Source organism: Erpetoichthys calabaricus, chromosome 4 (genome assembly GCF_900747795.2).
Source record: "Erpetoichthys calabaricus chromosome 4, fErpCal1.3, whole genome shotgun sequence".
Lineage (NCBI taxonomy): Eukaryota > Metazoa > Chordata > Cladistia > Polypteriformes > Polypteridae > Erpetoichthys > Erpetoichthys calabaricus.
In genome coordinates this window covers 250,802,312-250,828,344 of record NC_041397.2, presented here as the reverse complement: position 1 = coordinate 250,828,344, position 26,033 = coordinate 250,802,312, and the positions used below count along the sequence as shown (strand labels likewise).

General features: G+C 39.4%; 1 protein-coding gene across 1 annotated transcript in view; it reads right to left on the bottom strand.

The window, feature by feature from the left end:
• Nucleotides 1–24,039, bottom strand: part of LOC114650770 (adrenodoxin-like) — a 47,236-nt gene extending 23,197 nt beyond the window's left edge. Inside the window, exons 1-2 of the mRNA XM_028800608.2 lie at nucleotides 23,795–24,039; nucleotides 2,854–2,978 (exon numbers count right to left, since the gene is read on the bottom strand). Coding sequence (XP_028656441.1) covers nucleotides 2,854–2,978; nucleotides 23,795–23,937 — 268 coding nt within the window. The 5' untranslated portion in view covers nucleotides 23,938–24,039. The remainder of the gene's footprint in view (nucleotides 1–2,853; nucleotides 2,979–23,794) is intronic.
• Nucleotides 24,040–26,033: the final 1,994 nt, after the last annotated feature.

Here is a 26,033-nt window from a genome sequence, read left to right as displayed (position 1 = left end):
ACGGAATGTTCAGAACTTTAAAAAAAAAAAAAAAAACTCTTCGTTATACATGTTTAATTATGCCAACCATTCAGGGTTGCGCCCATCCCAGCAAGCACTGTGGGCGAGGCAGGAGCAAATCCTGAACGGGCTCCAGCACATCACAGGGTGAATACGAGTAATACATACACTAGCAGGGTTAATTTAGCATAACAAAATCCCACATCCTAAATTACTTTGAAAGGAAACTGAAGCATGACGAGTAAACCCACCAGAAAACACATGCAAATTCAAAGCAGGGAACACCTGGGACCCCCTTGCTACGAGGCAGCAGTGCAACCTCCACACCACCATGCCCCCCACATGATTAATACATGCTTTAACGCATTTCCATCATCGAAAATTATATCAAGTACTTATCTTAGCATTCTAAATGTTCAGGGACCAGGAATATCATGAAATTAATGTATTCTGTGTGCTGCCTGCACCTCCTCTAAGTGCAAGAGGAAGTCAGTTTAAGAACATTGTAGTGATTAACATGGCTCTGGGAACACTTAACACAAAGCACTTAATGTACTACATAACTTATGACAGGGTTTGAGAAAATCTAGTAAATTAAATATTAATTTTAAGATGAAGTTTAGTTTACGATGTTCTACTTTAATACCAAATTACGAGAATAAAGTCAACATGTCAACTTTAATCTCGACAAACAGCAAGAATAAAGTAGAAATGTCAAGAATAAAGTCAACATGTTGACTTTATTCTCATCATAAGCGTCGAGATTAAAGTGGAAATGTCGAGAATAAAGTCAACATGTCGTCAAACTATTACACAGTACCCAGGTACATTACACAGTATTGAAAAAAATAAAACAAGTACAACTTGGCTTGCAGTATTATCCAGTAGTATACGGAACATTATTCACACCTTTGAACATAAATGGTCCATATCCGACCTTTTAAATCCAAAGTATCTCCAGACAACAGACGTGACTCCTTTTTCCAGCAAAAGTTCTTCTGTGTCATCATGTTCAACTTTATCGTCTGCTACAGCTCAGTTTCGGAGTTTTTTCTGTCCATTTTCACCACACAATACCTCCACTACCGCATGTACTCCGCTGTACGCGTGTTTAGCGGTTTAGCAGTGAAAAAGAGCCCCCGCAGCACCTCCACTAACGCATGTACTCCATTGCATGTGTGTTTAGTGGTGTAGCAGTGAAAAAGGTCCCCCTTAAACATTTTCCCGCTGCGCCACGCTCCGAACATTGTTTAGGCAATTTAAACCAGTGTTGCGGTATAAGAAAAATCCATATCATAACAAAAATAAATGGTTTTTGGTATGAACGGTATACTGCCCAGCACTACCTACACTACCTGCAAGAAAGGAGAAAAAAAAAAGCTTAAAACATGGGAACAGTAACCTTTTTATTATACTGCCTGGGGTATGGATGTACTGAAATGTTCTCAGTTGGTAAACATTCTTTTCAGTAAATGGCATAAACGTTTTAGCATACTCTTTATAACCTAATTTTCTGAATGTAAACAATTTACATATCAGACTAGAAAATACATTTTCTTCTGCACATAGAAAATATAGGTTCTCAAAGCAATATCTTTATTTTGGGAGATTATTATCATGGCACCAAAATGCCAGGTCATTCAACTCTATCCTATAGGCTCAATCATTTAAGGATGGTCAAGAATACAAGTGTTCGGTGATCAGGTTGTGCACAGGCACACAGTCACAAGTGTGAAGAGGGACTAAATAGCTAGGATAAGCACATAGCCCAGCTGGGGTTCTATCTTAAATAAAGAAAATGGTGAAATTTACAAAATGGAGTCTTCCAATAAGAAACTCAATAAAAAGATTAGTTTCAAGCCTTAAATGAATAAATTCAATTATCAATTTGATGGAATTACAGTGCAGTTGAGACTTTGTCCGTGAAAAGCAAATTGACATACAGTAAAGTTTACTGTTTTAGTGATACTAAGTATTTTGAAAAACAAGGAAAATGGTCTCAAGAAGGTTGTGGTGTAACAAAGGAATGGGTTATAAGCATGCTCCAGCACGTTCGATGTGTCACTACGTATAAAGCCATAATGCAACTTTTGCTGTTTAAAAGTTGAAAGGCAAAAGGCCCCGAAATATGGTTCATTCTAAATGTGAACCTTGAGAAAAACACATCTAAATTACTGTCTACAAATAGTCTAATCATATTCTAAATTAGGTATTTCCTCATCACAAACTTGTGCACTACAGCACTCCATACTTGACTATGAGCACTACTGGCCCATGTAAATAAATGGATGTGCACCAACTATAACAGTTTCACCTGAGCAAACTGTTTAATACTGTCTGCAAAATACACCACTATAAGGCATTCACAGGAGACAACCCCTAAGTGTTATTGATGAAAAAGAAAAAACTTCCAGAAGGCTCTGTGGATTCAAGAAATTTAAAAAAATATATAAAAGCAAAAATCCAGTGCAGCAATGTACAACAGTTCTATCCATTCCGGTATTTAAAATTGCTAAAGGAAATAAGGACAGCATGGAAAGTTTTATATTTAAATAATCTTAATAAATTTAAAATACTTCTGGGAGTATTTGTTTTGAGTTAAACTCCAATCTGCAGAAATAAAGATGGCAATTTAATACAGTAAGACACTGTAATTAGTGGCATAATATGCAAAATAAAGAAATCAAAATGAGATCAAAATCAAAATTTCCCATCCACTGACATTGAAAATAAAATTTAAACTGTGCAGTATCTAAAAAAACAACCTCCAAACAATATTCCTTCAAGGTTTTTTCTAAAGGACAAAACTTTAAGTCCCACCACCTTCCAATGTCAACTTCAGAGTGCACTTACCAAATCCATCAATGTCCAGATTTTTTTCAACAACGACATCTAACAACGAGTCCCCAATTTTTCCTTCCGTGGTGATCTTTTCCCCATCTCGGTTAATAAAATTAACTATTACTTTATCTTCTGATCTGCATGATGAAATGAAACATGAAGAATTAAGCTAAAATATTCTGCTGGTTAAACAAAGGAGCAAACCATATTAGAATAAAACCATCTTTGGATTTGAATTGTAAACTTGGAGGTTGTGGTTTTTTTTCCATCATTTGAATCTAATGTTACAATTCTTAAAAAATGAAAATAAGTACATTCCATAAGTGTATGAAGACTGAGTACTTTTTGAGGAAATCAGAGGTATATCAAAAAATAAAAAATACATACTTAAGTAACCTATGTCAATATTCTTTGCAGATGGGATAAAAGCATCCTTAACCAAAAAAAAAAGAACAGTTATTTTTAACTCAAGCACAAAGTCATCCAAACCACATCCTGGTTAGAACTTTATTTCTGAGTGAAAAAGGAAAAAAAATGGCTGTGGCTATATTCGTATTGTGTAGACCTAAAGGTAGCCATACAAAATGTTCTACCACTGTTTATAGGGTCATTACTGCCACTTGTTCAGAGTACAGTGAAAATCTTACTGATATTTGCTAGTAAACAACAAATTACACATAACACCATAATTAGTAAATGTAACTACCCTAGAAATGGTGTCCCGTCCAGATCCTGCCTTGTGATCTATGCTTGCTGGGAAAGGTTCCTGCTTTTCTGCAATCCTGCTCTGGATAAGCAAGTTTAGAAAACGTCAAGATGGATGGATTAACTATTCCAATCACTAATTTAGTCTTAAACCTGATCTGAAAAACACTTAACTTATTCCTTATAATCATTATTTTTGAGTTAATCTCTTGCTTACCACAAACCCAATGGTTTACAGGAAACATCTAAAATATCCTGTTATATTTCAGCTTTTTTTGTTTTTAATAAATTTGCAAAAATTTCTAAAATTCTGTTTTTGCTTTGTAATTTTGGGGTATTGAGTGTTGCTTGATATAGCAAAAAAAAAAAAAAACATTTAAAAGATTTTAGCAAAAAAATAGCTGCAACATAGCAAAATGTGAAAGGGTCGGAATACTTTTTGAATCTATTGTATGTTATACAGCTTATTTAGTAGGTAGCAAAATGGTTGTGAAAATATCCTTATTTATTTTTTTGTTACGCTGAAATCTATACATATTAATAAAAGGCAATCCCTCACTGACTGACTGACTGACTGACTGACTCATCACTAATTCTCGAACTTCCCGTGTAGGTGGAAGGCTGAAATTTGGCAGGCTCATTCCTTACAGCTTACTTACAACAGTTAGGCAGGGTTTCATTTCGAAATTCTATGCGTAATGGTCATAACTGGAACCTGTTTGACTGACTGGACTCATCACTAATTCTCCAACTTCCCGTGTAGGTAGAAGGCTGAAATTTGGCAGGCTCATTCCTTACAGCTTACTTACAACATATATCTATATTAATAAAAGGCAAAGCCCTCACTGACTGACTGACTGACTGACTGACTGACTGACTCATCACTAATTCTCCAACTTCCAGTGTAGGTAGAAGGCTGAAATTTGGCAGGCTCATTCTTACAGCTTACTTACAACAGTTAGGCAGGTTTCATTCGAAATTCTACACGTAATGGTCATAACTGGAACCTGTTTTTTGTCCATATACTCTAATGGAGGAGGCGGAGTCACGTATCGCGGTCATCACGTATTAACGCCTCCTACAATAATCACGTGAACTGAAAACGAGGAAGAGATTACAGCACAAGTCAAACGCGGGAAACGAAGGTAAATGACATTAATTGTTGACTGTCTTTTAATACTGTGTAATTGTTGAGGGGTGTCTTTAATACTGTGTAAGCATACATATTGACACGTGCAATTAAACGTGTGCATTTACGGGGTGATTTCTCAGGCTTAAAAGCTCGCCTTTTATTAAAAAGGTAAATGCAAACACTTTTCATTCTGAAGGGCACAAACCACGTTAGATTTCAGCGTTAAACGCGCAAAAATGTCAGTACACCAGATAAAATTAAGCTCAACATATTACAGTTGTATTGTATGCTTACAATACATTATAGAATGTGTTAATCGTTAACTAATATTATGGGATGGTGTTTTTCGACTCGCGCCTTGATTTAAATGATTGCATGTCTTGGTGGGTTTGCGTAGCTTATGGTCAATATCTTTACACCTCTTTTTAAGACTTAATTTAAAAAGGTTTTCTTGTCTTCTTAATTAAAATTTAAAAGCAATTACTTCACCGCTGCGAAGCCCCTCTAGCGCTGACGTTCGAGGTTCGATTACCGTAAGCGATGAGCAGTGCGTGTGTACGCCTGATGAGCCAAGAATAAGGGGGAAAGACGTGTCGCATACGCTTTGCATTATTTGACAGTAAACTATTTTCATCCATTCTATGATCTTGCTTCTCACAACTGAAGGCACCGTGGCTGATGTTACCCTGACTTGCCTGGCCAACCATACGCGTTACCTGGTAGGTAACCACCCACTCACTTCACTCCCTTACGGGAATCGAACCTCGGACGTCAGTACATATATATATATATATATATATATATATATATATATATATATATGTGAATATGTATAATGTATGTCTATATTTATATGTATGTAGGGGTTGCGTTCCAGAGCCCACCCGCGAAATAAGAAAATCGCGAAGTAGAAACCATATGTTTATATGGTTATTTTTATATTTGTCATGCTTGGGTCACAGATTTGCGCAGAAACACAGGAGGTTGTAGAGAGACAGGAACGTTATTCAAACACTGCAAACAAACATTTGTCTCTTTTTCAAAGTTTAAACTGTGCTCCATGACAAGACAGAGATGACAGTTCTGTCTCACAATTAAAAAGAATGCAAACATATCTTCCTCTTCAAAGGAAACAGAGAGTAAAGCAAACCAATTCAATAGGGCTTTGGCTCTTAAGTATGCGAAGCACCGCCGGTACAAAGCTGTTGAAGGCGGCAGCTCACACCCCTCCGTCAGGAGCAGGGAGAGAGAGAGAGAAACAAAGTCAAAAATCAATACGTGCCCTTTGAGCTTTTAAGTATGCAAGCACCGTGCAGCATACTTAAAAGCTGCACACAGAAGGTAGCAACGTGAAGATAATCTTTTCAGCATTTTTTAGACGAGCGTCCGATATCGTCTAGGTGTGCGAACAGCCCCCCTGCCACACCCCCTACGTCAGGATCACAGATAGTCATGCGCAGAGAGAGAGAAGATAAAAGTAGTTGGGTAGCAGTCTCAGCCATCTGCCAATAGCGTCCCTTGTATGAAATCAACTGGGCAAACCAACTGAGGAAGCATGTACCAGAAATTAAAAGAACCATTGTCCTCAGAAATCCGCGAACCAGCAAAAAATCCACGATATATATTTAAATATGCTTACATATAAAATCCGCGATAGAGTGAAGCCGCGAAAGGCGAAGCGCGATATAGCGAGGGATCACTGTATATGTATATGTGGATGTGTATATGTATATATATGTATATGTACATATGTGTATGTGTAGATATGTAGATATATGTATATATGTTTATGTATATATATATGTTTACATAATCTCTTTAACACACTACTTCTCCGCTGCGAAGCGCGGGTATTTTGCTAGTGTATAAATATACTTCACATTATTGATATAAGCTGTCTGAAGAATTATTTTATCTGTAATGATAACAAACAGCAGCAATAGACACTGCAATGAACTATCCAAGGCACAGAAAAGATCAACTGAAGTGAATTAAATAAATCCGATTAAGACAACATCTGGACACATAACTATGATCTGATTCCACAATGGACTATCACTTGCTCAGCATATCTCAAAAATATTCAACTAAATTAAACTTTGAAATGATCTAAAAGTTCATATTTGTCATAAGCAAGGCAATATTCATAGTAGGAAAAAGAACCTGAAAGAATATAACAAGAGAGAAATTTAAAGATTACAATAATGGAAAAGGTTCACATGGCCTAAAATTGTTCTAGCTTCATGTAATTATTATGGACTAAACAATCTAAAATTTTAAATGATAACTTTTGAAACTTTCCTGATCATTTAGGGTCACTGATATCTTTTTACCTTCATTCAAACTTAGGTAATCTAAGTTTCATCTTACCTACTAACTGAACTCCATTCATGAGCACTTTTCCTGAACTTACTAGATAGACTATTTAAAAGAAGAGAATCATATTCAGTTCAATTTTTTTTCTGTAATTAATACCCTCATTTCAATACTTTACAGTCAGTGCATTTAAAAATAATTTGTATTTCTGGTTAAATCACCCACAACCGTATGATAGAATTATCAGATACAAGCAATGCATAAATGGTTTTGTACATAACATCATAAAATGTGCCCTGATAGTACAAATACTAGCACAAAATTCAGTGTCGTCCAATTCACTTTATTAACTACACTTAAAAAAACCATACAAAATGCTATCATTTAATAAGGTGCAGAGGTCAGTGTATTTATGGTTATAAATTGTGTCAGAAGAATATCAAGAATTTCCTGTAATCTAAGGAACAAATGTATGGAAAAGGCCATAACACAACCCTCAAAGGATAAGATAGGTAAGTCAAAGTAATTTCATCACTTTAATGATTAAGCGCTAGTTTGCCACTTGAAATTGTGTAGAACATTTATAAATTTAAAAAAAATAAATACCTCACTGTTGCATTTTAGATTTGAGCTAATGGTCACCACCAGAGTCCCGAGGTCAAGGAAAAGCTTTAAAACTTACAGAATACATCCACTCGATTTAACAAAATGTGCCTTCCATGTTTGTGAGGTATGCCTGTAAAAGTAAAAAAACTGGAAGATATCATTTTATCACAGATTCATTGTATATGTTCTTGGAGGTGAGGATAGGTTTTTGCTTGATTACGTACTTGTTTGCTTGTTGGGTAGGAGTTTTGACAACGCCCTGCTGTTTATGTGCATGCACAATAAAAAAAAAAGAAGTTGGGAGTGTGTGATTAAGCAGATTGAAGCACCACAAACTAATTATCAAATGTTTTAATGCATAATGAGTTGCTCGTCCTAAGGATATGGTAATTAAACAGCATTCTTGAGTGAAAACCCATCGGCACACACTAATACCAATCAACTGCTCTATGCCTATAGCAGAAAAAATAAATGAATAGATTAACGGATAGAAAAAAAAATGAGGGCAACAATTATGATTAAAATGTTGTTGCTATTATTATTATTAGGAGGATGGATGGATAATTATTATAACTGCAGAGAAAAATATATGAAAAGATTCATGGATGGAAGATATTGAGGACAGTGGTTATTACTATTATTAGGTAGCGCCTTGGAACCACTGCTGTTTCACAGTGATGTAGAACGGGGTTCATGTCATGGGTGTTCCCTGGAATTTGCATGTTCTCTGCAGGTGTTTTGGTTTCCTATCACAGTCCACAGTCCAAATACACATCAGGTTAGGTGGACTGGTGTTGCTCAAGAGGCCTATGTGTGTGTGTGTGTTTTTTCCTGTGATGAACAGGCACCACCTTTGGGGATTGTTCTTGTCTTGCATACGATACTTTCTGGGATAGGCTCCAGATGCCTTGTGACCTTGCCATGGATTAGCACTTTAGGAAGATGGATGAACTGGATTTGGAAAATCGTAATGTCTGCTCAGTTCTTGTCACTTGCTTGCATGCTATCTGTGAGCTCAATATTTTCATTTACCGAAGCACACAGCAGCATTACCAATCTAGCAGCACCATTGAAGTATCTTTGTGAATAAAGAAAAAAGCTTCCATATAGGGAAAGAATATAAGCAATTGTGTGATGTTTTCAGTTATTATTGATTGATCTAAAAAAAATAAATTGGTTCAAATGGAAACTATAAAGATTGTACTGACTTTACAGACTGGGCTTGAATCCTTGCCTAATGACTGTCTACGTTGGGAATGAACACACCACCTGGGGGCTATTTTCCGTACGTCGCTTAAATCATCCGAGATCAGATGCCTCATCTTGGATGAGTTAATGCAGGTGAAACTCATCCGGGATAAGTCGGTTTTTCAAACGCAACCGTGTAGTAGATTAGTCTAGTTGGATCTAATCATCCAAGATGAATGCGCACGCCTGTGCTGATTGAAAAGCCCATATATATTGAGTCTAGAAAATATGATCAGCGAGTCTTTGATAGGCTGTACCAAAATGACAAAAGAAACGGGCGCATTGTTTTTCACACAAGCGGAGCAGGACCTTTTATTCGAAGGACATGAAGAATTTCAAGATTTAATATGCACAAAGGGTAACACTGCAAAAGCAGCCCAAACCAGAAAAGACGGCTGGCAAAAAGTGGCCGACAAATTAAACACTAAGTAATGTACATTGTACTTACTGAATGCAGCATTTCATTTCCTATGTGTCAAGATTAATTATTATTTAATGTCATAATTCCAGATCAAACCTGAGCACAAGGAGAACATGGGAACAGGTTTAAAGTGAAGTACAAGAATATACTTCAAACTGGTAAATATTGGTATATAAACTATTTAAAGAATTGTTGACATAAAGAATCATATATAATATAAAAAACATTAATTTTAAAGCTAATAAGAAGGCAGACAAGCAAAAAACAGGTGGAGGTCCACGTGGTCCAGACCTAACCCCTGCAGAAGAGTTGGCTCACCAGCAAAATGTTCATCGCCCTGTTTCTGAGGGCATTCCAGGGGAAGCTCCTCCCCAGAGCCGGTGGCAGAATGCAGTGGTCACTTCATTTCAGGTAAAGGATGGTCATTGCATATATTTGTCCTCAATGTGTGCCATAGATATGTTCTATATAGCCCTCTTTTTTTTTGGGTCAGTTGCAGGGAATGTCATATCCCTAGAACCTGTGTATGACCAACGAGATACTGACGAAGATCAAATATCTGATGAAGACACTGTGTCTGATTATTCATCAGGAGGAATGGTACATTTTCCAAATAATGTTTGATCAAACACCACTCTGATCAGTCCCCATTTGCCCCAATCACATTTGGAAATCCTGGGTAATGAGAATGTTAGGCTGATTGTGAGATTCTTCATGGAACTGTGGGTGTTTTTGCCTGTGTATTACCTAACTGCAATGGCATGAAACGCCTCTTTTATTGTCTGCACACGCAGGTGCCCAGGAAACACTATGAAAACCCGAAGGAAATATTTCAGAGCCAAACAGACTTATGAATTGCCTGGCAAACTGCACTTTTAGATAGATTTTCCGCATCGCCTACAGTATATAAAAAAGTGCCACTTGCAATGTGGTTGTGAGAGCCCGACTTCGCCTAGTTTGACTTTGAATATAAGGTGGTAATAAATTTTTGAGGTACAATATTCCCCCTCGGCTAAAGCGGTATCTTTCGAAAAGAATTTCCTCCAGGAGCAATAAATTCTTAAAAGCATAAACAAAGTTGATCCAGCAGAATCACATACTTTAGGACACCAGTGGAGACAACGTGATAATACAACCAAGAATGACACCAGAAAACACTTATTCACACTAAAGGTTGTGGGAATCTAGAACAAACTACAGAGTCATATAGTAGACTAGCTGTGTTTCAAATTTCCTAAGACAATGGGCTTTAGCTATGGTGTTTTCATTTAATTAGCCATATCAGAAGTATTGTGTAACTAAGTAATTTTTTGCAAAAAAATGTTTTTAGCTTTTTATCAAGGGCTAATATTACTGTCTGGCAGGGTAGTGTAGTAGTCATGTTTTAGAACTAGGACTTCAAATCATGAGGTTGTGAGTTGAAATCCTGCTACTGGCACTGTGTGACCATGAACAAGTCACTTCACCTGCATGTGCTCCAAATGAAAAAACCAAAAGAAATTGCAATTGTTACTCAAATATGATATACCATCTTGGATAAAGGCATCAGTCAAATAAGTAATAATAATATTATTAGGTTACTGGGGCAGCTTAATCTTGAACATACCGTATTTACCCGTGTACCACGCGCATATTTTTTCCCAAAAATTAGCATTAGAAAATCAGGTGCGCGTCATACACGAGGAAATTTTTTTCTGTAATGTTTACTTCTTCTGCTTGGGCTCTCTCTCTCTGTCTCGCTCGCACTCTCTCTCTCTGTCTCGCTCGCACTCTCTCTCTCTCTCTGTCTCGCTCGCACTCTCTCTCTCTGTCTCATTCGCTCACGCTTTCTCTTGCGCGCACATGCTCGCACCCTCTCTCTCTCTCTCTCTCTCTCACGCGCATGCTCGCATCCTCTCTCTCTCTCTCTCTCACGCATGCTCGCTCGCACCCTCTCTCTCGCGCATGCTCACTCGCACCCTCCCCCCCTCGTCTGTGTCTCTCTCTCTCTCTCTCTCGCTATTCATGCAACAAAAACAGAAGGGCATTTCGCAGAAAGCGTGCCCTAAACTCTTCCTATACAATCACAATGCGCGTCATACACGGGGCAAATTTTTTTCCGTGATTTTGTAAAAATTAGGCTGCGCGTCTTACACGAGGGCGTGTGGTACACAAGTAACTAAAAAACATTCTTACATGTCCTAGTGACTTGGCATTTGTTGAGTGTCACTGCAAAAGACAATTTTACAGGAAAGTATATTCTTTTAAATTACAACTGATAATCAGTAGGAATAATGCAAAATTGAGTATATACAGTCATGCATTGATTAACAGCCAACCAAGTTGAGGTCATCAGTTAATCATGTACTTGAGGCAGCATTACCAGTAACAGAATTTGCATGGAAGCAGTGATAGATTGCTACCTCTGCAACTCCATCACCATATCTATCGGCTTTCTGCATTTCTGTACTGATGCTGCAAACCAACAAATAGCCACAAACTAGCAATAAGCTTAAAAAAAAAATCATAGTGTTTGAGTTTGTCAATCTTCAGGGCACTGACTGGCCTTGCCACGTAGAATTTTTTGAAATCATATTTCACACAGTTGGTCTTTTGTTTCAGGTCTGTGCAGATGATTGTCACGTTTTTCTTCCATCAAGAAGACAGAAATACCATGTAAATAATAATAAATCTTTTTTTATAATTATTATTTCACAGGGTCTCATGTTTTCTGATTGCTAGAGGGCCCTTTAAGGCTAGTTTTTGCTGGCACTACTCCATGTGGTTAAATCCTATGCATGCAGCCCACACTGCCTTTCCTTAAACAGTGTTTCTCAACCTTAAAAGGTCCTGTGACCCAGTTTTACCTTTTTAAATTCACTGACAACCCACTAGTAGCAATTACAAACTACCCCCTAAGCAAAACAAGCATGTTAGGAAGAGCGGGGGTGGTCTCTTTAGTGAAACTGCCAACTGGGAACTGGGGCGAATATTACACAGTGCTGTTTAGACAACTCACAACACAAAAAGTGGGTCATGACCCAGTGATTGAGAAACACTACCTTTCATGGATCCAGCATGTGGACACTGAAAATCAAGGTAATAGTCTGTGCTACTCAACACCTGGAGTTAAATTGTGCATACAGTTGACCTGCTCAGTTTCAACTGAAATGACTACTACACTTTGTGACTGACATAGGGCCAAATGCCTGGCCCAAAATGAAGCTATAAATTGGAGCATGACTGTATTAATATCATTATTAGTTGTTAATGCTTTTCATTTGTTTACATTGGTCACTCAAATACAGTATTTCTTTCGTATTTTAATCAGTTGTGTATAGTCCCCTTTTAAAGTCCACAGATGCAAATGTACATGCAAAGCATTGTTTGAAGTGGATATATATTATGTGCCAGTACCCTATTTGTTACACTGATGTAGTGACATGAAGAAAGTGTAGTGCTGAACAGTACCTTCGAGCATCTTAACACAATTTCTGTGGAATCGCCACTAGAAATTCAGACACCACAATCTAAAACCGGTGCTGGGGTATTGCGCGATTTACACGCAACAATGTAAGAGGTGCAGTCCTCTTTGGAGAGGTACCATGTCAGGAGAGGTAGACAGAATATAATGGAATAGCTGACGCCTGCCGTAGCATACGATGGTGTAAGAATAGGAACGGAAAACGGTGAGAAAGGAATTCAGAAATCAAGAAGAAATAAATACTTCTTGAAAGACGCAGTTGTGCATAGGTGTTTTGGTGGAGAAGACAGATAATGAGTCGAAAGATCTAACCCTAGAAAAAGCCACGTACAACTGACCGTGGCTGAAGACTGGTATCAGGTCTGTGCTCTGGTCTTTGGGTACTGTATACAACAGTGCATGTAGAATTTACAGCCAAGCAGGATTACATGTGAAAGTGATAAATAAATCAGGCTTTCCAAATTTACGTACTATGGCCATGGCATCCTGATAGTTTTGTTGCATTTATCTTGAACTTCCTGAAAATGTAGACAGTAATATGATCATTTTGCCTACACGTACGTTGTTATTTTCAGCGTTTGCTTGCAATGCGTCTGATAGTCCCTTGTATTGTTCCACGTGCAGATCTTGTTGATGTAAGCTGAGGCAGCTGAGACGCGGGCCCTCAGTTTTCACATACGCATCTACGACGTACTGTTAGAATAGTTTGCCGCTGGAGTGCAAAATACTAAATGTCATTGATAATCTGTACGCGTAAAATTGGCATTGAGTAAGCCTTATTCGCTTGGCGGTTCTTTTATCGGGAACATGTTGTAAATCTTTGTGTCAGCCAATGTCTCCGTAAGGGAATAAAAGTGGGTAAACCATAGGATCGCAATTCATATTGAGCGTGGAAATCTGTTTACAAGAGTTGCCTATGGGATAGATGCAAATGTCCCTTTCAACAGGCAGTTCGCCATCTTCTCTGACGAAAATCGCTGCAACATCAGTGTGACATGTCGGGGCATTGTATCATTGTAAATCCTGCCTAGGGTTTTCCTTGAAAACCATTCATACAGATGCTGTTGGATTGCACTGAGCGATTTCATGCATGTGTTTGTATGATTTAGCGAAGGGGTTGATGGTTCTGAGCATGGAATCTAGCTGGAGAAGTACATTTTCGCTGCATGCAGAGTTTGGTTTATTTTGTAAGCGTTCTTCAATAGCTTGCGCTGTGTCAAAAACATACAACTGTCCATATCCTGGAGAGGTAGAAGTGTTAGCGTATAGTGGAGAGATTTGGTGATAAATTTGCCCGTGTATTTTAAAACAGCATGGTCCATGGCCAGGAGGTTGAGTTATCTGTGCACCCATGGAAGCAAATGCTAGAGAAGAGTTGTATTCTCGAATGTGTTCACGATAATTTTTAGCTTCTGATGTTTGCTGTGTAAGAAGCTGTTGTAAAGACACAGGAGCCACAGGCAGCATGGGGAAGGGTTTAGAAGAGGACGAATAGGAATCGAGAAATGCCGTGTCGGCGGGACCGGTTTTGAAGTGGAAGCAGGACGAACCAGAAGAGAAATATATACTATAAGAGATAACCATGATGAAAACACTGCCTGTATGCATCTAAGAGTATCATTCATCAAATACAAAAAATTGAGAAGGCCCACTTAAAGCACAAAGAATTTTGGACAGCGAGCAACCTGAGTATTTCCGTTCAAAGTAAGCAGACATGCATGTCATTATAAATAATTTCGGAGGTCTGGGGAGAATCCCTCTTCAAAGTCCATAGATGCAAATTTATATTTCAATGATGTACCTCAAGGGGGACCTGTTAACTTTAAACTGAAGACATCGGTCCAGAGGTGCTTCTAAAATTTGTAGTTATCATGGCCTATGTCCCCCCTCTGTGATTGTCCTGTGCTCCTTCATGGAAATAAAATCAAAAAGTAGAATCCCTCTGGCCTTTAGCAAACATTCATATAAGGGTGTTACAATACAGCCTCTGATCAATGTTTCTGATGAACAAAAGGATGAGGAGCTAACCACTATTGTTATGTATAAAACTGAGAAAAAGATCAGGGGCTGGGTGCAATAGCTTCAGAGGCTTAAGCCCCTACTCTCCTCCCAACGCCACAGCATCACTCATGACTGGTCTTTGATTGGTCTTGGAACAGCTTCTGTCTTTACTTCTCTCTCATTTCATTTTTGCTTCTAGTGAAGCAATATCTACTCACAACCAAAGCGCCAGGCCCCAGTATGTGAGGTTTTTAGTATACTTGTTAATCACTAACATATGTATCTTCCTTGAGCCTTGCCAAACTTTTCTCCTCCCATACTGACTGAAGACACCAAATGTAATCATCTCTCTTTTTCCCTCTCCAGGGGCCTCATGCATAACACTGTGCATAGAACTCACACTAAAACATGGTGTATGGACAAAAGTGGAAATGTGCATTTGCACAAAAAAATTCAGATACACAAAACTGTGTGTAAGCCAACTTCCACGCACTTCTGCTCCATAAATCCCGATCAAAGTGAAAAGTAACGCACGTGCACGCGCCAGCTGCCACTCCCTAACTCCTCCCAAAATTACGCCTCTTTGAATATGCAAATCAATATAAATAGCCCCTTAAGCTCAGCGTTCTGTGAAAAGGCAATGGCAAAAGCACAGGTGAAAATAGAAGAATTTCAGCGAATATTAAGTGGAGGCAAGGAAAATGTACTATTTGTTGGTTTACACAGTGGTATAAACATCAAAAGGAAGTTGATCGAGTGACATAGAGTGTCAGAGAAACTTAAAAGCTCAAGTTCACAAAGTCGCACAGTGCCAGAAATAAACAAAAGAAATTGTCAGATATTAAAGTCACTGTGAAAAGGCGAGTTGTAACCCACCGTCTGAGTGTCATATGAAAGCTTATTATGGTACAGAGAAAAGAAAAAAAAATAGGGGCACAGTGGGAAAGAATGCTCTAAATGTCAACTTTAATCTCGTAGTTTATTTTGTCATTAAAGTAGAACATCATAAACTTAATCTTAAAATCGTTTAATTTACTAGTTTCTCAAATACCATCGTAACTAAAGCAGCATGTTAAATGCTTTGTTTTGTATGTGTTCTTCTATGTGCTCTATGTGTGTGAATCACTACATGCTTCTTAAACGGGCTTTCTCTTCCTCCGACAGGACACAGAAACCATTACATTTGTGATATTACAGTTCTCTGAATAATTTAAATACTGAGATGTACACTTGATATAATTTTCATGAAGATAGGAATTAAAGCATGTATTCAACATGGGAACACGGTGGCGCAGTGATAGTGACGAACTGGCGCGACATCCAGAGATTGTTCTTGCCTCATGCAAGATGCTTGCTGCGCCGTGCGCAACCTTTGATGAAATAATTTATTGCAGCAGTACTGTCTCTTTCAAACGTACTAATGCCCAATTCCTGTCCTTCCTTTTCTTTCTCCAAGTACCCAATCGCCACACAATCAGCTCAGTAATAGACATTAAGCCATCTGTAAGCTTAGAACTCAGATTCTTCAAAACTTTTATGGAACATTGAAATATCTTCGTAGTACATGTTTAATTATTCTATTCATCTATCCTTCCAGTGTCGCGCCATCCCCAGCAAGAATACAGCGTGAGGCAGGAACAATTCCTGAACAGGACACCAGGTCCTTGCTAGTGCTGCAACACCGTGTCCTCATTCATACTCGCATTCGTAGTCGGAAACACAATCTGATTGTATGGGTGGTTACCTACCAGGTAACGCATGTGGTTGGTCTGCAAGTCGGCAAACATCCGCCACGCTCTCTCAGTCACAAATGCTATGAATGTAATTACTCCGCTCTCCAGGCTGTCAAATAAATGAACCCCACACCGTGGCGAAGCGTAAAGGGGCTTCACCGCTGACATCCAAGGTTCGATCCCCGCAAGAGGTGCAGTGGAGTGTGTACGCCTGATGAGCCCAAATAAGGGAGAAACATGTGTTCTGTACTCTTTGCATTATTTGACAGTAAAACTACATAACATTCTATGATCTGCTTCTTGCGACTACGAATGCTTTATATATATAGATATATATATATAAATAAATAAATAAACACTACTCAAAAAAATTAAAGAAACACTTTGAAAAGACATCAGACCTCAATGGGAAAAAAATCATGCCGAATATCTATACTGCTATGGACTGAGTAATGTGTTAGGAACGAAAGGATGCCACATCGTTTAATGGAAATGAAAATTATCAACTTACAGATGGCTGAATTCAAAGACATCCCTAAAATCAAAGTGAAAAAATGATGCAGCAGGCTAGTCCATTTTGCCGAAATGTCATTGCAGCAACTCAAAATTGTACTCAGTAGCTTGCATGGCCCCCATGTGCTTGTATGCATGCCTAACAATGTCGGGGCATGCTCCTAATGAGACGACGGATGGTGTCCTGGGGGGATTTCCTAACAGATCTGGACCAGGTTATCACTGAGCTCCTGGACAGTCTGAGGTGCAACCTGGTGGCGTCAGATGGACCAAAACATAATGTCCCAGACGTGTTCTATTGGATTTAGGCCAGGTGAGCGTGGTATCAATTCCTTCATCCTCCAGGAACTGCCTGCATACTCTCACCACAGCTACAGCCTTTTAACATTCCGTATCATTTGCCTGGTGTCTGCTCGGCATATTGTTAATTGGCATTATTGGTCGCAGAAAATCTGGATCCTCTCTAGTTTGCCTATCAGACACATATAGGTGTGAAAGATGCTCACATCTCCATGCTCCACAAAGCCTACAAAGACAGCAGTTTGTGAGGATGAGGGACTGTGTAATACTGCAGCACCTAAGAGAACTGTCCCCACTCCCTTCTTGTTTACCCTATATGCAACAGACTTCCAGCACAATACCAGCATTTGCCATCTACAGAATTTTCAGATGACTCATCCATCACAGGCTGCATTAATAATTGAGACATGTGAAGGTAGAGGAGGACTTTGTCTTGTGGTGTCAACAGAAGCAAAGGAAGAGAGCTGGTGGTGGACTTCCAAAGTGCCAAGAAGCCTCCAAGAACAGTCAACATCCAGGGGGAGGACGTGGAAGTAGTGCAGTGCTACAAGTACCTGGGGGTGCACATGAACAACAAACTGGACAGGTGTGACAACACAGTGGCACTGTATAAGAAGGGCCAGAGCAGACTGTACTTGTTAAGGAGCCTAAGGTCATTTGATGCGTGCAGCAAGCTGCTGGAAATGTTCTACCAGTCCAAAGTAGCCAGCGTGGTGTTCTACGCTACAATCTCCTGGGGAAGAAATCTGAGCTCAAAAGAAGCACAATGTCTGACCAAACTTACCAGGAAAAGTCTGATCCATTAAATAGTGAACCCTGGACACACTGGAAGCTGTTGTAGAAAAGTTGATGACGGCAAAATTGGATGCCATCATGAAAAATCCCCTCCATCATCTCCAGGAGGCACGTTCTTGGAAAACTTTTAGCCACAGGCTCTTTCCACCATGGTGTGCTAAGAAGCACCACTGGTGGTCTTTTCTGACCACTGCTATCAGGCAATCCAATGCTTTCATCTGATGTACTCATTTAATTCATTTATTTATTCATCAGTTGACTGATTGATAAGAGTGAGTGGCTGGATTATTGTCCTGTGAGTCTGTAACTTTGTTTTTTATGGTTCTGCTGCTGTATGCATCTGACTTTCCCATTGGGATTAATAAAGTTTATCTAAAGGAGGAAATTCCATAGAAAAAAGGCAAATAAAAAACTGCAAAAGAGAACTGAACATTTAAAGGTATAGCAAAAATACACATTTTTAATTGTCTTACAAATTTAAATATTGCACTGCTATGCTTTCCTGAATGAGAAATAACAAAAGGGATAAAAACAATTAAATAAAATATGTTAGGCTGAGCCAGTTTCTGTAGCCGAGGATCGGACCGCCAAGGTCCCCGCCTTCGGCCACCACCCAACTCACACTGCACCCGACCTCCTTGGCCCCTCCCATAGGTGGTGAGCCCATGGGAAGGGGGACCCACGTTGCCTCTTCGGGCTGTGCCCGGCCGAGCCCCATGGGTGCAGGCCCGGCCACCAGGCGCTCGCCATCGAGCCCCACCTCCAGGCCTGGCTCCAGAGTGGGGCCCCGGTGACCCGCGTCCGGGCAAGGGAAAACGCCGTCCAAAATTGTTTTTCTTCATAGGAGGTTTGTTTAACCGCTCTTTGTCTCATCCCTCACCTAGGACCAGTTTGCCTTGGGTGGCCCTACCAGGGGCATAAAGCCCCGGACAATAGAGCTCCTAGGATCATTGGGACACGCAAACCCCTCCACCACGATAAGGTGACGGTTAAACCGGGAGGAGGCCCCGGGGAAGACCCAGGACACGCTGGAGGGACTATGTCTCTCGACTGGCCTGGGAACGCCTTGGGATTCTCCCGGAAGAGCTAGAAGAAGTGGCCGGGGAGAGGGAAGTCTGGGCATCTCTGCTTAAGCTGCTGCCCCCGCGACCCGACCTCGGATAAGCGGGAGACAATGGATGGATGGATGGATGTTAGGCTGAGGTTAAATGACTCACTGATTGTGAAACTGGTTGGAATAAAAACTTGCAGCCACATGGGGTACCCAGGAGTGAGTTTGACAACCACTGATGTAACTGAAAAAGCCTGATAGACTGAGCAGTATCCTCTCATATTTCAAACTTTTTATGCTCCTATACGTAGCAGTAATAAGCAGTTCTTTGAATTTCAAAGACAGGGAAAAAAAAAAAAAGCCTAATTGTGTTCCAAGACTGGAGACAGAAAAAGAACTGGGTGGGGGCCATCCAATTAAAGTAACAATTTTAAAGGAATACTCCACCCAAAAATATTTTTAATATGTTACTTACCCCACATAGTTTGCATGGATGGCCGAGAAAAAAATGTTAATCTCATGTTTTCATGCAGAACACAAAGAGGAAAAAGTTTATAATACAATACAAGCCAATATTGACCAATGACAACTAAGGTGAAAAAATACCAATGAAAAAAATGGAAAACAAAAATCACCTTAGTCTTTGAATTGAAGACAGGACTCTTAACCAATGAATGTGGGACTGAGGCGAGTCTTCAATTCAAAGAGTCTTTTCCATGATGCTTTATTTTTCTGTTTATGCTTTGCATTTTATTCCGCAACTATTTAACAATATTTTAGCAAAAAATACATGTGTTTTGCACGTATTGAGCATAAAACTTAGATAACCGACATCTCAATTATGCAACAAGAGTAACATGTTTTTTCATGGATGTTTTTAACATTGCCATATCACTGCACTGATTACTACTGGCTTGTATTCTAACATAAAATTTCTTCTCTCCATTCCGTATTTAAACACGAGATTACATTTTTTGTCTTGTTCATCACTACAAACTACACGGGGTAAATAACATTTTAAAAAATATATATTTGTGAGTGAAATATTCCGTTAATTAAAATTATGAAACTGGTAAGAGTGGATGTCTGTAGCAAATCAGAAGCCTTGGATTAGAAAAAACTATTAAACTCACTTCTTGGAGAGTGCAGGTTTTTGGTTTATTTATTTATTTTTAAACTCATCAGTTTCTAAGCCAGAAATCATTCCTTGCTGTTCAAGAATACTTATTGCATGGATGCAAATTAGATCAAATTAGCTTTTGCATTCTTTGCTGTTTGCCCTGGTAATAAACACACAAATTGACAGACACAAAACATCTGGGGCCTCATGTATAAACGGTGCGTACGCACAGAAATGTTGCGTACGAACCTTTCCACGCTCAAATCGCGATGTATAAAGCCTAAATTTGGCGTAAAGCCACGCACATTTCCACGGTAACTCATTCCTTGGCGTACGCAATTTATCCGCCCGGTTTTGCAGACTGGCGGCACCCAGTGTCAAAGCAGTGCTACTGTTCCTGTGTGATCACCCTTTCTTTCTTAAATCCACATTCCTTTATAAATACACTGAAATTAACTGCATATTGTTTATTAGTGTAATGCATCTGATTGTAATTAACCTGTAGCAATATAATGGTCCAGGGAATAGCCATAGTATTCCAAATACCATAACTGCTTTAGCGTTGTAACTCTCACTGCATCTACTTTCAGCTGATCCCGTTAAGGGTTGCCACAGCAGATCATCTTTTTCCACATTACTCTCACTGCACCACACGGGGTATTTATATCACTGTATCTGAGTGGGAAATCACAGCAGCAGCTGATTGTAAAGAGAATTATCGGTACACAGCATGAAGCAGATGCTGCCTGAGCCACAGCAAACGCTTTAGTCCCTGTACGGACTTCGCGGTTTAGAAACAGTTTCATCCCAAGAACTCTAAACGCAATAAATCAGTCCATCAAGTGCTCCTTGTAGAAATGTTTACTTATAAGTACAATTACCCCACTGTAAACTTGCACTACAGTTATAATATTGCACAACCTGCGCCACTTTATAAAGCGCGTATTTACATGTGATGACGGTATTCATTTCTAAGACGAAATGCAGCAAAACATGTTGATTATATTATACAGATAAAACTTTAACTTCATTTAAATAATCTGTATTGTTAATAATTAAACATGTGAGGACACGGTGCCGCAGAGCTAGCTAGTTCAGTAATTGTTCCTGCCTTGCGCTGTATTCTTGCTGGTGCTGACGCGACACTGGAAAGATAGACGGATATAATAATTAAACACGTACTACTAAGATATTTCAATGTTCCTTAAAAGTTTTGAAGAATCGAAGTTCTAAGCTTACAGATGGCTTCACGTCTATTACATAGCTTATTGTGTGGCGATTGAGTTTTTGGAGAAAGAAAAGTAAGGACAGTAATTGGAGGTTAGTACGTTTGAAAGAGACAGTACTGCTGTGATAAATTATTTCATTGAAGGTTGCGCATGGCGCAGCAAGCCTCTTGCGTGAGACATGAACAAGCACTGTGCCACCGTGTTCCCATGTTTAATAACATGCTTTCATTCCTATCATCATGAAAAAGATCTCACGTATACATGTCAGTATTTTAATTATTCAGAGAGCTGCAATATCACTAATGTAATGGATTATGTGTCCTGTCGGAGAAAGAGAAAGCCCGTTTAAAAAGCAGGTAGTGATTCATACACATAGAGCACACAGAAGATCAAATACAGAACAAAGCATTTAACATGCCACTTTAGTTACAATGGGATTTGAGAAACTAGTAAATTAAACGATTTTAAGATGAAGTTTATGATGTTCTACTTTAATGGCAAAATAAACTACGTGATTAAAGTGGAAATTTCGAGATTAAAGTTGACATTTCGTGCTTTTTTCCCCACTGTGTGCCTTTTTTTTGTCTGTACCCTAATAAGCTTTCATATGACACTCAGACGGTGGGCTACGACTCGCTTTTTCATGTCGACGTTGATATGTGATTTCTTTTTTATTTCGGGCACTGTGCGACTTTGTGAAGTTGAGCCTTCGAGTTTCTCCGACACTCTGTCACTCGATCAGCTTCCTTTTGTTGATTATACCACTGTTTAAACCAACAAATAGTACGTTTTTCCTTTGCCTCCACTTGGTATTCGCTGAAATTCTTATATTTTCTCCCGTGCTTTTCCCATTGTCTTTTCACAGAAGGCTATTTATATTGATTTGCATATTCAAAGAGGCGTAATTCTGGGAGGAGTTGGGGCAGGACAGAAGGCGCGTGCACGTACGTTACTTTTCACGCAAATCGGGATTTATGTAGTAGAAAAACGTGAAAGTATGCGTGCGCACAGATTCCTGCATCTGGATTTTTCTGTGCGTACGCACAATCCCGCTTTTGTGCTTACGCCATGTTATAGTGTGAGTTCTACGCACGGCGTTATACATGAGGCCCCTGGAGATGATCATAACATTATAAGGTATCTTTAGTTTAAAAAAAAAAAAAAAAAAAAAAAAAAAAAAAACAATTTTAAAATAAAGTTTTTTTTGCTATGTACTTTTTAATATTATAATCACTCATAAAATGGTATTTTTTCATTTTGGGTATAGTATAGTATTTACGCAAAATACAGAGCTGGAAAAGAGCTTTAAAATTATATGGGAACCATTCTGTGCAACTTATATTTAGATAAGAGATATAGCAGTCATAATGCTCCATCCAACCCAAAACTCCTCAACCCCCCCCCTGCAATTGTATTTCCGGGAGTTACTCATATGACTAAACCAGTATGCCAAGTTTCATTAAAATCTGTTGCCAATGAGGTCCAAAAGTGTGATTATTTGACATGAAATTACCCGGTGAACATTTCGTTAGTACTACTGATTCAGCCTACAATAAAGTGCTTAACTTCAATAATCTGTTTTTGCATTTCCTATCAAATATATCCAATTCATGGTACGTACCCCAGGAGCATTGGGAACAAGGGGGTACCCAACCCTGGACGGGATCTCAGTTCACCGCCAGTCATACTCTGCCATAAAGTGTCAGTATAAAGCAGTCAAGTGATCTAACCAGACCAAAACGCTTATGTGAATTTCGAAAATCCATGAAAACACGGAGAGGAAAAGGCGACACTCAAAACATGGAATTCAAGGAATTTTGAGTCTGCAGCAGGGATAATGCGATTAGGAAAACAACTGGAAGGATGTTTTAACGTTTCTTGTAGTATTCTAAGAATACTATTCTTGTAGACACTAGAGAGGCCGCCGAACGTGCGACAGAACTTGGAACCTTGACACTCGTGGAGATAAGCAGCAGGCAGTGGCCTTGACTTAAAACTACTGTGATAACCAACATACTGCCCACGAAGAAAATTCGTGGAGGCTCCTGCATTATTACTTATAGTCCAGAGTTAATGAATGTCTGCCCTTCTCACCGTTTTAAAACGATCGGAAAATGTCCTTTGGAAGTTGGGCATAACATTTCCATATTAAATTCCCACAAACGGGGTCCGTGCACTGTGGCAGTGCTTGAAAATTCGAATGACAGGAGGTCGTCTAGAAGTCAATCACTGGACCCTTTTATATAGTAACCCTGAAGCCCAAGTCCTCCACGATTTCGACCCTCGGCCTGTTCCCCGTGAATCCCCGACGCTTTCCTACCTTAGCATCCCTGTCATAGAGCTGAACAATCGGTGTCGTCCGTTGTTTAAGAGCCATCGTTCTCTCACTAATATGGGTGCCGAAAGAACAGAGCGGGTGCAGGTTATTAATCTTTGGGTAACTGGCAAGAACCGAGCAGTCATGCTGTGGAGCCGGTAGGAAGACTTCGAAGTTAAAGTGCGACGTCTACGGACAAGAATGTCGACGCGTGAGTGAGAGACTGCAGGCAACCTTTGCCCGCCCCCTGGCCCCAGTTACGCAACAACGTCTTCCAACGAGCCTGCGGTCCGTTTCGAAACAATAGCTATGCATTCGTTAAGCTGGGATGAGAAAACCCTTTTAGAAAGTGAAGCAGTTCGTCATTAAAATATAAACGGCACGAAGAAGTCAAAGCAGAAGCAAGGTGCTTTATTTTAAAAATGATATGCTCATTTTTTGCTTGCAATAAGTACGATTTAGCTTTATAATCAAGGTACAGTATGTTAGGTTTTTAACATATACTCATAGAACCCAAATCCTTAGTTACAAAGCAGCGGCAGCAGTCAAATTAAATGTCAAGCATAAAGTAAGTTATGACTAAAGTGAGCATGTCGAAATGGTGGCCAAATGCTTTCCTTCCACTCACTTTCTTATTCAGACATACAGGTGCTGGTCATAAAATTAGAATATCATGACAAAGTTGATTTATTTCAGTAATTCCATTCAAAAAGTGAAACTTGTATATTAGATTCATTCATATTATTTCACACAGACTGATGTATTTCAAATGTTTATTTCTTTTAATGTTGATGATTATAATTGACAACTAATGAAAGTCCCAAATTCAGTATCTCGGAAAATTAGAATATCAATCAAGACCAATGCAAAAAAAGGATTTTTAGAAATGCTGGCCAACTGAAAGGTATGAACATGAAAAGTATGAGCATGTACAGCACTCAATATTTAGTTGGGGCTCCTTTGGCCTGGATTACTGCAGCAATGCAGCGTGGCATGGAGTCGATCAGTCTGTGGCACTGCTCAGGTGTTATGAGAGCCCATGTTGCTCTGATAGTGGCCTTCAGTTCTTCTGAATTGTTGGGGCTGGCGTATTGCATCTTCCTCTTCACAATACCCCATAGATTTTTTATGGGGTTAAGGTCAGGCGAGTTTGCTGGCCAATCAAGAACAGATATACCATGGTCCTTAAACCAGGTACTGGTAGCTTTGGCACTGTGTGCAGGTGCCAGGTCCTGTTGGAAAATGAAATCTGCATCTCCATAAAGTTTGTCAGCAGCAGGAAGCATGAAGTGCTCTAAAACTTCCTGGTAGACTGCTGCGTTGACCTTGGACCTCAGAAAACACAATGGACCAACACCAGCAGATGACATGGCACCCCAAACCATCACTGACTGTGGAAACTTTACACTGGACCTCACGCAGCGTGGATTCTGTGCTTCTCCTCTCTTCCTCCAGACTCTGGGACCTTGATTTCCAAAGGAAATGCAAAAGTTACTTTCATCAGAGAACATAACTTTGGACCACTCAGCAGCAGTCCAAAGGCGAGACGCTTCTGACGCTGTCTCTTGTTCAAGAGTGGCTTGACACAAGGAATGCGACAGCTGAAACCCATGTCTTGCATACGTCTGTGCGTGGTGGTTCTTGAAGCACTGACTCCAGCTGCAATCCACTCTTTGTGAATCTCCCCCACATTTTTGAATGGGTTTTGTTTCACAATCCTCTCCAAGGTGCGGTTATCCCTACTGCTTGTACACTTTTTTCTACCACATCTTGTCCTTCCCTTCGCCTCTCTATTAATATGCTTGGACACAGAGCTCTGTGAACAGCCAGCCTCTTTAGCAATGACCTTTTGTGTCTTGCCCTCCTTGTGCAAGGTGTCAATGGTCGTCTTTTGGACAACTGTCAAGTCAGCAGTCTTCCCCATGATTGTGTACCCTACAGAACTAGACTGAGAGACCATTTAAAGGCTTTTGCAGGTGTTTTGAGTTAATTAGCTGATTAGAGTGTGGCACCAGGTGTCTTCAATATTGAACCTTTTCACAATATTCTAATTTTCCGAGATACTGAATTTGGGACTTTCATTAGTTGTCAGTTATAATCAAACATTAAAAGAAATAAACACTTGAAATACATCAGTCTGTGTTTAATGAATGAATCTAATATACAAGTTTCACTTTTTGAATGGAATTACTAAAATAAATCAACTTTGTCATGATATTCTAATTTTATGACCAGCACCTGT